Source organism: Bos indicus x Bos taurus, chromosome 12, assembly GCF_003369695.1.
Source record: "Bos indicus x Bos taurus breed Angus x Brahman F1 hybrid chromosome 12, Bos_hybrid_MaternalHap_v2.0, whole genome shotgun sequence".
NCBI lineage: Eukaryota > Metazoa > Chordata > Mammalia > Artiodactyla > Bovidae > Bos > Bos indicus x Bos taurus.
The window spans coordinates 28,616,054-28,631,371 of NC_040087.1; the positions used below are offsets into that span (position 1 = coordinate 28,616,054).

The following is a 15,318-nucleotide window of genomic DNA, read 5'->3' on the forward strand; positions in this document are numbered from 1 at the left end:
TCCAAAACTGAGTGTGCTTTTCATGTGCATAGGCAGCCCCTCCCCTTGCCACCCTCTAGGAAGTACATCATATCCATTATACACTCATTTCTATGACCTTCCTGGCCCTGGAACTATGATGCTGCCACAGAATCAAATATGCAAACATTAACTTATTTAATTTCACTATATTTAAGTATTTTATCATTGCATGTATTGATTCTTCTCTGCTTCATCACTTCCCAAAACTCTTCAATTTGCTAATCTGCATCAAAATAAGTTTTAAGTATTGACTCTTCTAAAATAAACCATCAGACTGAGAGTGACAGATTACCTTTTGGAACAAGGTTGACTTCCTTCTGCAAGAACAGAATATGATATGATACCAACCTTTAATCATTCTAAGTCTACTCATCCAAAAATCTTACTTCTGAAATTCCACCAGCTGTACTATTTTTGTCAAATACCATGGACAGAAAACAATAGGAGACTTTTTGGAGAAGATGGGCTTCACTCCACTCCCCAAGACTGCAAAGTGAAGACACGCAGAAGGGTCATTCTTACCTCTGGATTGAGACTGAAAGCTTTTGCTGGTTTTCCCACACAAAGGAAATCAAAAATGATTTCTTTCATTGCAAAATCTAAACGTTCCTATAGTGAAAAAGAGAAAACAAAACAAAGTGTTAAAATACTCACTTAACATGAAAATGTCTGTTTTCATCACATGCACCCAACAGGTGGCTGCTGAAAGAAGAGAGGTCCTGCTTCATTTTATGCATCACAGAGAATCCCTGGTGGAAATCCATGTCCATCTGAACCTTTGGTTCAGTTTTCATGGGATGTGTGGAGATGCTATCATTCTATAATATATGAAATTAGACCCTAATACACAGAATGACTAAAAATGAGAACATGACAAACCAAAACATTCTGAGCATCTGGGCTTATATGCACTACAAACTCCTCCTCCTAGTCCTGCAAATGCTGACAACTTCTTAAAACTCAGTTTAAAAACATAGTTTTTAAAATACCCCTACAAAATGATCATTTTCTTTTGTTATCTAACATTTCCAATCCTTTGGCTTATAACAGACAATTGTGCAAGGGAAATGAATAATCAACAGATGACACATTAAGGTCACTTAAATGAGAACATTTAAGCCAGATTCTAATAATTTGAGACAGTGACTACTAAGATCTGTCATCTTCATTTTATACAACCTATTTTAGAATAATCAAAGCACGTTCTCAGCCACATGATAACTTAATGTAGAAAAGTTCTGTTAATTCATCTGCCTGCAAAGCGGCGGATGAATTAATGTCCATAATGGAGTAATGTCCTTTCCCTAAGTACAAATATTACAGAGGCATTTCATTATACTAAACACACAGAGAGATATCATATATTAAGTTACCTGTAAAGTAGCAATAGAACCTTATGTCTTTATATCAACATCAATTATACTTCAACAGTATTTTCACATTTGTTATTTCCCTTTATCCACACAATATTCTGAGGGATACTAGGCAAGCATTCCTATTCGCATTTTACAAATAAAGACACCTAGAATGAAAATGTTCCAGGACTTCTTTAGGGTATAGAGCTGGCTCATGATTTCCTACGTGGTGGTAGTGGTAAAGAACCTGCCTGCCAATGCAGGAGATGCAAGAGATGTGGGTTCAGTCCTGGGTTGGGAAGATCCCCTGGAGAAGAGCATGGCAACTCACTCCAGTATTCTTGCCTGGAGAATCCCATGGACAGATGGAGCCTGACAGGGTACAATCCACAGGGTCATAAAGAGTCGGACATGACTGAAATGACTTAGCACTCATGCATGCTAGCTCATGGCAGAGGACAGACTGTAATGAATGCCTTTTCATGCTTCTCCATAAATCACAAGGAAGTCAAAGTGGGGATAAAACCATTTACACAATGTTTTAAAAAATAGAAATCCTGGGTCTAAATAGTAAACTAAAATTAAATGTTTCATATTATTGGACCCAGTTCTTAAGTAGAACAGTATGTGTAAAGTGCTTAGAACAGTTCTTGGCTTGATATTAGCTTGATAAATGCTACTATTCATGTACATTCTTCTTTTTCACAGGGTGAAAGTTAGAGCATTATGATTTACTCATCCAAGTTCAATAACTGTCGTCTTCTGATTTCCTGCAAACATCAGACTCAATTTCCTCCAGACTTGTGGAATCTAGAGCAGAGAAGCAGGAAAAAACAGAGTCGAGGGGTCAAGAGACCCTTTTGCTAATAGTCTCTGTGACCTTAGGTGAGTCACTTAAAACCTGTCTCTCAGTTCCTTCGTTTGTCAAATGCTGAAAACACTTGGCACACCATGCCACAATTTGTTTTGAAGCAAAAAAATAAGCTATGTGTGAAAACATTTGCAAAACCACTCTGAAAAGTCTATACATGTAAGATATTATTTTAGACTCTAGGTCTGTTAGTAATTCCGAAGAAGGAGGTGGCTACTTAAAGGCAATTAGAAGACTCCCAGAAGCATCTCCATTACCTGGGCGATGAACTGGATGATTTTCACAAAGATGTTGAGAGGCATATCCCTTGGCACCACACCACGGGACCCTTTGGGGAAAAGTGTTGTGATGATGGTTATAAGACGGCTGAAAGATAAAGGGGAAAAAAAAGAGAAAACAAGCAAGATTGGCTGAGCTCCAGTACTTTAAGGGAAAATGGTAGATGCTTCATCTTATCTAAGTATCAGAGAGAATTCAGAAAAAGAAAACAAACCACTTCATTTTTTTCCATTAGCATAATTACTCTATGAAAAGTTTCTCTGGAAAACTAAGGGCAGCTGGAAAATTATAGCCATTTCCTTTGTTAAAGCGGCAAATATAACCCTGACACAGAACTTGGCAATCCCGGTAGAAACTAGGGTTTCTGTCATGGCTGCTGAGCTAACGTCTAAGGAAAGCCTGAAAATGTCCAAAGGACTTAGATCTTTTAGAAGCTGTCAGCTTTGAACAGCTTCTAGTTCGGTTAGGGTGGGCAGCAATGAAACAAAACACCCTCTTCACCGCTGAGTGGTTACCATTAACTTAGTAATGGGGTTACCGTGAACCCAAGCCAGCTCCTTACCTCTGAGTAGCTGTGTTGCTTTCACATTTAATTCGGATCATGTAAACCCACAGTAATCTGTACAGAGATTCCAGTGCAACTCGAGCCATCTTGGGGTCTTTATTCTACATCGGAAACCAAGATATAAGATTGCAGATTAAATGGTATGATGTCACTCTTCACTTTCTTAGAGGTCTTTCGCTTTTCTGTTACTCCTCTTCCCTATTCATTTATTCGTCTTGTTGTAACCATTTTTGCTGTTCTATTCTTAGTGTAGATAATTCGGGTCCTGATTTTTGAAGATTTCATAACTGCTTAGATATAATCTAGGATAAGTTTACCTTTAAGCTACTTGCTGAATAAAGATGAGTCACATAAATAAATTGGATGGAAAAGACTATAGGGAGTAGCTTTTTAGATTTAGGAAAGATAGATTTCTTATGCCAAAACAGTTTTAAAATAACTTCTTGATGTGATCATTATAAAATTTGAAATTTCTATTAAAAAAAATTGAAATTTCCACATGCATTTTGGTCTCATTTTGGCTTTTTTTCTTCTATTGATCTAAATAAATAAAATGATAAAACATCATTTTAATTTTTGAGGCCTTATGACGTGTTTTATTATCTAGTATGGCCTATCTTCCAACATCCACTGTTCTTTTTCTTCCTATTTTTAGGGTTTTCTCATATATTCCTATATGTTTATTCTTCCAAATAAACTTTATAACTACTTTTCTAGCTCCAGGGGAAAAAAAAGTCCCAACTTTTTAGAAGCATGCTAAGTCACTTCAGTCGTATCTGACTCTGTGCGACCCCATAGACGGCAGCCCACCAGGCTCCCCCGTCCCTGGGATTCTCCAGGTAAGAACACTGGAGTGGGTTGCCATTTCCTTCTCCAACGCATGAAAGTGAAAAGTGAAAGTGAAGGCGCTCAGTCGTGTTCGACTCTTAGTGACCCCATGGACTGCAGCCTACCAGGCTCCTCCGTTCATGGGATTTTCCAGGCAAGAGTACTGGAGTGGGGTGCCATTGCCTTCTTTTAGAAGCATACATTTACACATAAAGGATTTTTTTTATCTTTTAGTAAAACAAGTGATAAAACTTATAATTTGTCATATGTCTTAGATACATACAGGAACTTTAAACTAGTAAAGTTGCATTTAAATAGTCTATCATTTAAAAATGTCAGGAATTCTAATTATCCTTCCTCCAGACCAGCAAAGGTCTCTAACATGCTTACACACTAGTTTAAAGCAGCTTCTAGACACACATTGCCCGGGTTTAAATCCATCCTCACTCTGTAATTTATGAGTGGTATGGCCAACCTCTAGGACCCTCCATAATCTCTCTGGGCCTCATCTTCCCTGTCTGTGAAATGATGCTAACCCTCCCTCCCTCCTAGGACTGTTAAGAGAACTAAATGAGCTAGTGCACAAAGGGAATTTAGTTCCTGCCCACAGTAACTATTATTATATACAAGACACAAATCTAGCAGCAAAGGAGATGTAGTCCCTGACTTCAGGAAGCTGCCATTCTAGTGGGAATATCTCCACCTTTGTGAGTTTCTCTTTACTTATAAAAGTATCCCTGATGCTGGGAAAGATTGAAGGCAGGAGGAGAAGGGGATGACAGAGGATGAGATGGTTGGATTGCATCATTGACTCGATGGACATGAGTTTGAGCAAGCTCCAGGAGATGGCAAAGGACAGGGAAGCCTGGTGTGCTGCAGCTCGTGGGGTCAAAAAGATTCGGACATGACTGAGCAGCTGAACAACAAATCTTATGTTTGCATAGTGTTTCATTCACAATTTTCTCCCAGGCCTTATCTCATACTCTGAGTCATGATCCAGTAGAGCAAGTTATCATCTAACTTTCATTGATGAGCTTAACTAAACTCTCCAGTTTCAATGATTTGCATCACTGTCTTCTGTTCAACTTCTCTTATACTTTTTTCCTGTCCCTCTACCCACAATTATCTTTTTGATGCATCTTATTGTGACTGATGTTCTTTCATTCTTAAGAATACATCTGAGACAGTCTACTTTTGCTCCCATAGAGACCAAAGAGCAAAGTGGCTGACTTCAGGTTTTGCTTTGTTTAACCCATGTTTTCCTGTACTGGTAATTGAATTTTAGCATTCTGAGATGATATGACTGGTCACCGCAATTCCCTCCTAACATGATTTCCCTGGCTTCTCTTCCATTCTCAGCACTATCAGATGATATTCTTAAACTGCAACCGTGACTGTTTACTCCTCCCTGCATTTCAAGTTCTGAAGTGGCTTCTCAGCACCTCCTGGACAATGTCCAAATTCCATGATGTGGTGCAAGAGGGGCCTCTGGTGACCTGGCTCCCCCATCCCTACCTCCTGCCTTCGCCTCCGGTGTGCTCTCTGCTGTTACATCCCTTCTGCAATTCGTTGAATGCCTGGAATGCCTTCCTGCCCTTGTTCTACTTAGAAAATTCCTACTCCCCAGCAAGATTCATTAGGTGTCACTCCTCTTTTACATTCCACTGCCCCTCCCTCCTTCCTCCGCCCTGGGGAGATTACCAGGGGCTCCTGCTGTCTGTCTTCTAGAATGTTGTTCTCCTGTATGTTTCCTACCAGACTGTGAGCTCCAGGACTTCTGGATTGTTCACTGTTGTGCCCTCAGTGACTGCCATACAGCAGGTTATTAATTTAAAAAAGAAACTGTGGGAGGAGGGTTTGGGGGAAGATGGGTACATGTGTATGTATGGCTGAGTTCCTTCACTGTTCACCGGAAACTACCATAACATTGTTAATCGGCTATACCCCAATACAAAATAAAAATTTTAAAGTCTGGGGTCAAAAGGCAAATTGAATAGTAGCTGAACAACCTGAGGCATAAGCAAAATTTCTTTATATAGGAACTAAAGGCAACCCTTAGTACATAGCTGAAGCTAATCGACATGATACAATATTACTAAATATCTCACACTTGTATCACATTTTGCTATTTCGAAAGTACTTTCATAGCCCATGACATCAACTGGGAGGATTCTGTCTTTGACAGAAGTCAAATCACTGGCTCAGGTCTTCAAGTCTGTAAATGACAGCTGGGATAGGAACTGACTTCTGCTCCAGTAAAGACTATTTTCTCAGAAACTGGAACATGCATGTTACAGGATACCCACTGTATCAGGCATTGTTATCAAAGTTGTATGTGTATTAACTCTTTTTCATTCTCAGCACAACCTACAAAGTAAATACTGCTACTGTGTCCTTTTAAGGATGAGGGAGTCAAGACCCAGAGGAGCTAATAAGTGACAGAACCAGAATTAAAACCCAGGCAGTCTGGCCCCAGTGTCTTCAAACCATGAATGATTTCAGTTTAAGATTATATGAAGGCTGCTCAAATATGCTACTGGCAACGACTAGATTGTATTCTGCTTGAAGACAGGACTTCTTCACTGCCTTCATATTCCAACAGCAGCTAACATACAAGGTCTTACTATACCATCTCAGGATGCTGACATTTTTAACCTATGTGTCAAACCACTGACCTCTGTGTCAAAGATCTCTACTGTAAGACTGAAAGACTATTCTCTTCTTCCATTGGCATATGCTTCTCAATTAATTAACCAATAATTTCTTTATAGCAGAGCTGAGGTTACATTGATAAAACTGTTCAAGAAACGAGTAGGTTTCAGAGTGGATCTTCCAGACTTTACATGACATGTCAGTCTGCCCAATCCCAATCCCAGTCTGCCCAAACCTTCTTTAAACTGTAATCTTTTGACTTAGCTAAAGCAATTCAGTGTGAACAGTAATAAGTAATAAATAAGTCACTGATAACTTGGCTGGTGATAGGGTCATTGGATAGACCAATGTTTCCCATGATCCATCAGTTGACCACTTGTACCCAGCCACCCAGACTTCTTTGATCTCACTATACTTAAAACTCTTCTAGTTCTCTCTTCCATTGCAAGTAAAGGGACTTAAGTAAACCTGTTGCTTTCTGCTATAAGTCAGTGCCTATCCCAGTCAACACCTTCCTTCTTTTTGGCATTTCCTTTTGATACCTGGAATCAAATTACTTTGATCATAATTCAATCTTTTTGATGACTGTATTATCCAAATGACATCATATGATATAGTTTAGGATAACCTCTAAAATTACCATACTAACAATTTACAGAGATTATTTTTTCTATTCACTGGCTGAATAAAAAAGGCATTAAAAAAAGTAAGTAACACACCTGTCATCTGCTCACTAATTTTCTGACCCAATGTATGTGTTCTATTAAAATTTATAAATTCCACTTTGAAATGTACCTTTGATGGATATGAAACATAGATGAGATTGTCTCAAATTTATAGAAATAAAGTTATATTAAAACAGAATAACTACTTCTTGAAAACTATTTTAAATAGCTAATACTGTACCATTTAAACATAGTATTTACCAAGAGGAGAGTAGTTGTTTTAAATAGGACCATACATTTTAATGCATTCAGGCAATGACTGTGGAACCCTTAATATATTACTCAATGCGTCCCCTTTGTAAAATAAAGACATCATTGCTGCTGCTGCTGCTGCTAAGTTGCTTCAGTCGTGTCCGACTCTATGCGACCCCACTGATGGCAGCCCACCAGGCTCCGCCGTCCCTGGGATTCTCCAGGCAAGAACACTAGAGTGGGTTGCCATTTCCTTCTCCAATGCATGAAAGTGAAAAGTGAAAGTGAAGTCGCTCAGTCATGTCCAACTCTTCGCGACCCCATGGACTGCAGCCTACCAGGCTCCTCTGTCCATGGGATTTTCCAGGCAAGAGTACTGGAGTGGGGTGCCATCACCTTCTCCGAAGACATCATTAATACCCTTATATTTACATGAAAAGTTAAAAACACTCCTTTAACTTCACTGTGATTATTACACATGAAGATATATGATAAGATTCATCAAAAAAATTAATGGCAGCCAAACTTTGATATTCTTAATGGCAATCAAAAGACCTTTCTTGTCCCCTCCCCTCCCTGCACCATTCTGAATGTGTGATTCTCTATCATTAGGTCCTATTTGATTTTCTTCATAGCAGTTAGCACCACCTGAAGTTTTTGTCCTTGCTGTTTACTTGTTTCTGGTCTGTCTCCTCCACTGAATTACAAGGTCTAAAAGAACTGCGAGCGTCACTGTCTCATTCATCACTTATTCCCAGCATCTGGAACACTGCCTGGTACATTTCTGGTGAAGAATTGATGACCAGCTGACTAAGTGAATGCATTCTAGTCCTAGTGCAAATAGGGACTGAGATGAAAAGAGAAATATTTTTAATTCTGTACTGTGGTTTCTAGGACTTTGAAGCTATGCTGACTAATGTCTAACCTTCAGATGATACACCTTCAATATTTCTGAGCATTTTAAATACAGCAGTATGTACATGTCAATCCCAAACTCCCTAACTGTCCTTCCTTTCCCCCATCCTTCCCCACTGGTCCTACTGGAGAGCACAGGGGAACTCTGCTCAATGTTATATAACAGCCTGGATGGGAGAGGAGTGTGGGGGAGAATGGACACATGTATATATATGGCTGAGTCCCTTTACTGTCCACCTGAAATTATCATAACATTTTTAATTAGCTATATGCCAATATAAAAAGAAAAGTTAAAAAAAAATATTGCCACCTGAGCAAAATTTCTGGTAAAAACATAAATAACAACATGAAAGCATATGGGGAATTCAATGCAGGCTATGATATTGTCATGATAATCCACAACATACATTTAAAGGCCCTACTGCTGGCCTGGCTCATAACTAATCTCCAATTAATGAGACCTCTTCTTGTTATTAACTATATTGTATAAATAAATTTCTTAACTTTTGAGGTTTCTTTTCTTTTTAATAAAGAAGACTTCACTGGTTTTAATATGTATTAATTATTGTAAGAAAAAGAAAATGTAAAGGTTCTTCCAATTATATCCATTTTCAAGGACAAGAAACTTGCACATACTTATAATGAATACGTAATAATTTTAATTTAAAAAACTATTAATGGGGATTCATGACAAAATATGAAAGCACTATTAAATCAAGTTTTTAAAACATATTTCCCTTTTTTAGAATTAGATATACTAGGGTATACAGGAAGGGAATATAGCATTTTTTAACAGCTCAGTATATTCAAATTCTGACATAAAATTCATAAAAGCATATAAGTACTGGTCCTCACTGACCAGAGGTTCCTGAAAGATGTCAAGGTCGTGGTGAGAAGGTGTAGTAAATTTCTCACCACTTTACAAGGGCAGCTTGCTAACACACAGTTGACCGAGTTAACAAGTGTAAATAAAGACTTCACGTTTGTGTGACCGAAGCAGCCTGCTCCTGACAGGCTGACGCTGAGGATAAACCAGGGCCCGACATTAAATGAGCGCTGAATCTGAGACCTTGTTTACTTTAAAAGCAGATTTTTCATGCTCATACACATTTCTACTCCGCCCTATGTCATGCTGCCACCTTGACAACTCTCCCCGGCAGAACACATCAAAGGTGGCCACCAAGTTCGACACGTAGGGGCAAACACGGGGTTCATTATGCCTGAGCGCGTGTAGGGGCCGGGGGGCGGCCAGAGGGACAGTGAACAGAGGAAAGAGCTGGACTGGAGGTCCTTTTTGAAATGATATGGTTGGCTCTAAACCCCACAAAATACTGAAGCCATTCAAGACAAAGTGTGCTCCTGAAACCATGTTAGCTTTTCCTCGGGTATTTCTTGCCTGTTGAGGACTCTTGAGGTGGTTTGGAAGGTTTTCTGTATATTAATGACATTTTAAATGGTCCCATTTAATGCTTACTGGGTTGAGTTCTAAATACATGTGCTACAATTTTGTTTCAACTGTAGCTCATCAAAGATTTTCTATACCTTTTACCCTCGAGGAGGTGAATTTCGACCATTTCCTACCCATAAAGTGAAGGATCATTGCCTTTCCTTTGCCCAGTAACTATCTGCTTTATGCTTCACTGGGCACCTGACCTGTCGAAATGGCACAGGTGTCTCCTCACTCCCAGCTTTTGCATCCGTTGTCTGCCACACGCATTTTGAAACTTCATTACACATCCCCCATTGAAACATCAAGCTCCTTGAGAACAGGCACCCTGGATCTAGTTTTTATATAACTGACTTTCCTATCTTCCCCACTTTGAGTACCTTTCTGATCTTATTGCTTTCCCCATTGGGAAATCCTGATGCTTGAAATATTCACATGGGGAAACATCATCAGCCCTTCTCTCAAGGGCTGTGTGTAACTCTGTTACTAAGTCTTTTTGGTGGGCTTCCACTGACTTTTACATAGTATTCTAACTGTAAAGCAATTAAAATAGGTAACTAATGTGAACCTACTGTATAAAACAAGGAATGTTACTCAGTGCTCAGAGGTGACCAAAATGGGGAGGAAATCTTAAAAAAGAGGGGATATATGTATATGTATAGCTGGTTCACTCTGCTGTACAGTAGAAATTAACACAAAATTGTATAGCAACTATGCTTCAATAAAAATTTTTTAAGTGGCTGATTTTATACTTAAATATAAAGAAATTAAGTTCAAAGTAAGATTATGCTACTGTATTTCAAAAGCAATTCTGGACACAAAAAAAATGTTGGTCTTTTGGGCCACAATAGTAAATTTTAATGCAAAACACTATTTTGATACGAAAATTCATCACAAACATCTAGCATAAAAAATACAGAAAACTGAACGTTCTTAATCAAGTCTTTTTTTTGTTTTGAACAAAATGATCTTTTTCTTTGTGTAAAATGTAGAAGAAAAAACATGTTTAACTAGAATAACTGAATAGCATAAAAGTGGATGAAGTAACAACAAAAAATGACATTAAGCTGTGTGTTAGAGGCATATGACAGATGGATAAATCCCTGAATAAAACCTCTGAAAGTGGCCATTATATAATAGTTGATATCCTGAAAAGCACTTTGTTTTCCAGAATTCTTAAAGGCTTAATTCTATATCCACTGCTATTATATTTCCCTGCCAATTTGAAGAAAATAAATGATTCTAATCTTGGATTTCACAATCAGCTTTCAGAGCCAGTATCTAGCTACTGCTTCAAACAGCTCCAATGCAGATTACTGTGTCATGATGGTAAATGCCAAAATAATATAATTAATCTTAACCACTTCACTAAATTAAAGTGTCTTAAAATAAAAAAGACAAGACAGCATGTACAAATACATATAGGATTTTATAACTAAATATATATATTTTTTAAATTCTGAAGAAGCATTAAAATTATAAAAGGAATTCAATATTTTTGGACACACGGGAGAAAAATTACGATAATTAGGTGCTATTTGCTTATATTAGAAATGGTGTTCACTTAGTTGACTTTTATCAACAGGTCACTAAAACTTAAAATCTATTCACCATGTTCAAGTTTTAAGGCAATTTAAAAGCTAATCATTATGGCTGTTTTAACTCTAAGTTCCCAGGTTTCAGGGTCTTCCCAGGTGACTCAGTAGTAAAGAATCTGCCTGCCAATGCAGGAGCTGCTGCTGCTGCTAAATTGCTCAGTTGTATCTGACTCTGTGTGACCTCATGGATTGTAGCCCACCAGGCTTCTCTATCCATGGGATTCTCCAGGCAGGAATACTGGAATGGACAGCCATTTCCTTCTCCAGTTAATGCAGGAGACTTGGGTTCATTCCCTGGGTCGGAGAGATCCCCTGGATGAGAGCACAGCAACCCACTCCAGTATTCTTGCCTGGGGAATCCCATGGACAGAGGAGCCTGGTGGGCACATAGTCCATGGGGTTGCAAAGAGTCAGACATAACTGGGCAACTGAACATGCATGCCTCGGTTTCAGGGACCATGCCTTGGCTCCTTCCATCACCCATTGTTCAGTGAGTGCCTAGGACTAATAATTGAATATCATGTGGCTTGAATAGAATACCTTCAAATAATCACAAATAACAGGGACAGGAAATAAGTGCTTTCTGTTAGTAGGTCAATCCTCCCCCGCAAACCCCTCTGCAAATAATGGGCTGACCCAAAAGTTCATTCCGATTTTTCCACAACATTTTACAGAAACTCCAAACGAACTTTTTGGCCAACTTAATGTTTTCCTAGCCTGGAATGAGTCAGGGGGAGGCTGGAGCAGATTTGGGTGAGCTTCCGAAATAATTTCACCTGCTTCTGTCAGTGAAGTGTGACTTCCTCTTTTTTCAGTCATTTAAAGCCTGACCATAGATGCATACAGGCTTCTCAGGAGGCACCAGTTGTAAATAATCTGCCTGCCAATGCAGGAGATGCAAGAGATGTGGGTTCGATCCCTGGGTCAGGAAGATCCTCTGGAGAAGGAAATGGTAACCTGCTCTAGTATTCTTTTTTTTTAATTTATTTATTTTAATTGGAGGATAATTACAGTATTGTGATAGTTTTTGCCATTCATCAATATGAATCGGCCATAGGTATATATGTGTCCCCTCCATCCTGAACCCTCCAGTATTCTTGCCTGGGAAATTCCATGGACACAGGAGCCTGGCAGGTTACAGTCCATGGGGTCGCAAAGAGCTGACACAGCTGAGCACACATGCATACACACAGATGCATAGGGGCATTTAATTCTACCTTTCGAGTGATTCTTATTAGATAAGATTTTACAACACTGTAAATCAACTGTACTTCAATAGGAAAATAAATGTTTTTTAAAAATTTAAAAGACTCCCCCCTCAAATTTGACATGATTTCTCTTATCCCCAATCACCTTCTACAACGGACTATATTTAAAAAGGAAAACGCTCATTAATACTTTCTTCATTATTCCCATAGTACAGGATCATTTCCCCCACAAACCTCAGGAGTCACTCTCAGGAGCACACACCAGCCTCAGACACATAATACGTTTTCATAAAAGAGTTTTTCGAGCTGACAAATACTCACTTTAAGGTTGGATAAGCAGTTGTTGAGGAAAACGTGCCACCTGTTCAGGAACAGCTGCTTCTGGCTGACACAGAGCAGACAGGTCACCAGTGGGTACAAGGCCTGAGGAGAGAGAAGAGGAGGCCACAGGATGATGTAATTGCAATCACTCAGGTAACACAGGCTCTCTGGAACCACCGTCCATCCATCCAGCTCCCCCGTGTGCCGTACGGGCCAGGCTCTGTAACACACCCACGCCCAATGGGTGCTGCGTAGAGGTGGGCATTTTGCAAGTGTTTCTGAGAAGGATGGAAATGGAATACTCTAGAGTTGTGTATAGGATTGGGCTTCCCTGGTGGCTCAGTGGTAAAGAATATGCTTCCCAGTGCAGGAGAGGTGGGTTTGATCCCTGGGTCGGGAAGATCCCCTGGAGAAGGAAATGGCAACCACTCCAGTATTTTTGCCTGGCAGTTCCCACAGACAGAGAAGCCTGGCAGGCTTCAGTCCATAGGGTTGCAGAGTCGGACGTGACTTAGTGACTAAACAGAATCAACAATGTACAAAGTAGAGTGAGTTTCATGGATCATAAATAGAAATCTGATTCACTGATTTAGTCTTCCCTTATGAATTTTAAAAACAATCATAGATCACTCTCAATCCTCTGGAAAAAAAGGAGGAAGGCACACTGACTTTGAAAATGTTACTGGTTTTTTTTGCTCATAAACATCTATTAGTTTGTCCCTGTCTTAGAGGTAGGTGTATATATTTTCTTTTGCATGCAATCTTCCTGTAATTAAGGAAGATTCCTCAAGGAAATGTTATTGCCCTGGTAAACTCCACCAAGACAAATTTAACCGCAGGAGGAATTTGCTTACAACCGAATAAACAGAGGTGCTACTGTGGTTTTCCTGCTTAACTGGGCAGGTTTCCCGCAGCAACTGGAGAAGACAGAAAAGCTGGTGGGTGGTTTTTACAGTATACATGCAGAACTCACCACCATTTTGCTGAACCAGATAGTATATACCTTAATGTCTCCCCCGAAAACAAGGGCTAGTGAAGATTTAAACAAAAATATAACTGGTTCATCCATTAACTTGAATTAGAAAAAATCTATTGCCACAGTGAGATTCAGTGCTTAACATTCCATTAACTTGCTTTTTTTTTTTTTTTAATTAACTTAGTTTTAAAGTGATGTTGAACTACCACTGTCATTGAGTACAACTCTAATTACACCTGGTAATTTAAACACAAAATACAAGCAGTCACAGAGACCACAGAAGGTAGACAAATGAACAAATCTGTCACCACTTCCAGCAAAGCAACTCTGAGTATTTGCTCAGATAATGGTGGTAATGTTCATACTTTAAAGAGTAACATAAACAATACTAGAAATCAGCAACCTAAGCATCCAGCTTCCTCTTTACCATCGCAGGTACAGCTGATCTACCACCTTCCAATTCATAAATCAGAGCTTTATTCTTTATTCACCACCCCAGACTTTGTAACACTCCCAGGCCCAACGGGTGTTGTGCAGATGTGGGCATTTTGCAAGCGTTTCTGAGGACAATGGAGGAAAAAGGGTGATGTGATATTAAAAACTTCTATGCTGCTTTTCACCACAAAAGCCTTCCCCAAGACTGTTTTCTCAGCCTTCAGAGAATCTTTCCCATGGGCAGCTCTCTGTGTTCTAACTCCCTTTCCTGTCTGGTTCCATTTTGATTCTGAAAATCAGGATGGGAATTAGCCAGTGAAAATTCCTTGGGCTTGAGAAGAGAAACTTTTGTTAGCATCTTTAGACTTCAGATTGGAAAAAGTACAAATTAAAATAAATATTAGGTTAAACCAATCTTTGAACATAAACAGCAGAATCTTTAGGACTAGTAGGGTCCTTGAGGTAACATGGTCTAATTCCTTCCGGTTACCATGATTCAATCAGTGTTTAATATTAGGTACCAGCTCCAAATTCTGAAATGTTGCCTCTTTGAGAATCCCATGGACAGAGGAGCCTGACAGGCTACAGTTCATCGAATCACAAGAGTTGGACATGACTTAGCACTTTTTGAGGGAGCTGTAGGTAATTCTCCCATCTGCGGAACTCTTATGACTCTCAAACAGACTTCAGCCTAGGAATTTGGGTCACTGCAGTTTTGTGTTTTGAATTTTCTCACAGTTACTAACCAAGGAATGCTTCTTTCGAGAAGAAAGTTCCAGCGTGGTATCATACAGGCTTTCAACGAAGTTTCTGAGGCAGGGAACATTAACTTCATTTTTAACAGCCTGAAACAGAGATGCGTGTTCATATTATACTTAATGAAATTGCTGATTCTCTAATCCAATTTGAAGAGATTCTTTAAAATGAAAA

The 15,318-nt window shown here is 39.2% G+C and overlaps 1 protein-coding gene across 8 annotated transcripts in view; it reads right to left on the reverse strand.

Moving 5' to 3' along the window:
* The window catches only part of FRY (FRY microtubule binding protein), a 329,597-nt gene that overhangs the window by 129,891 nt on the left and 184,388 nt on the right, over positions 1-15,318 (reverse strand). For all 8 annotated transcript variants that reach the window (XM_027557464.1, XM_027557466.1, XM_027557463.1 and 5 more), the window contains 5 exons: positions 15,135-15,233; positions 12,978-13,079; positions 3,089-3,192; positions 2,505-2,613; positions 544-630 (listed from right to left, as the gene is read on the reverse strand). In XM_027557464.1, coding sequence (XP_027413265.1) covers positions 544-630; positions 2,505-2,613; positions 3,089-3,192; positions 12,978-13,079; positions 15,135-15,233 — 501 coding nt within the window. The remainder of the gene's footprint in view (positions 1-543; positions 631-2,504; positions 2,614-3,088; positions 3,193-12,977; positions 13,080-15,134; positions 15,234-15,318) is intronic.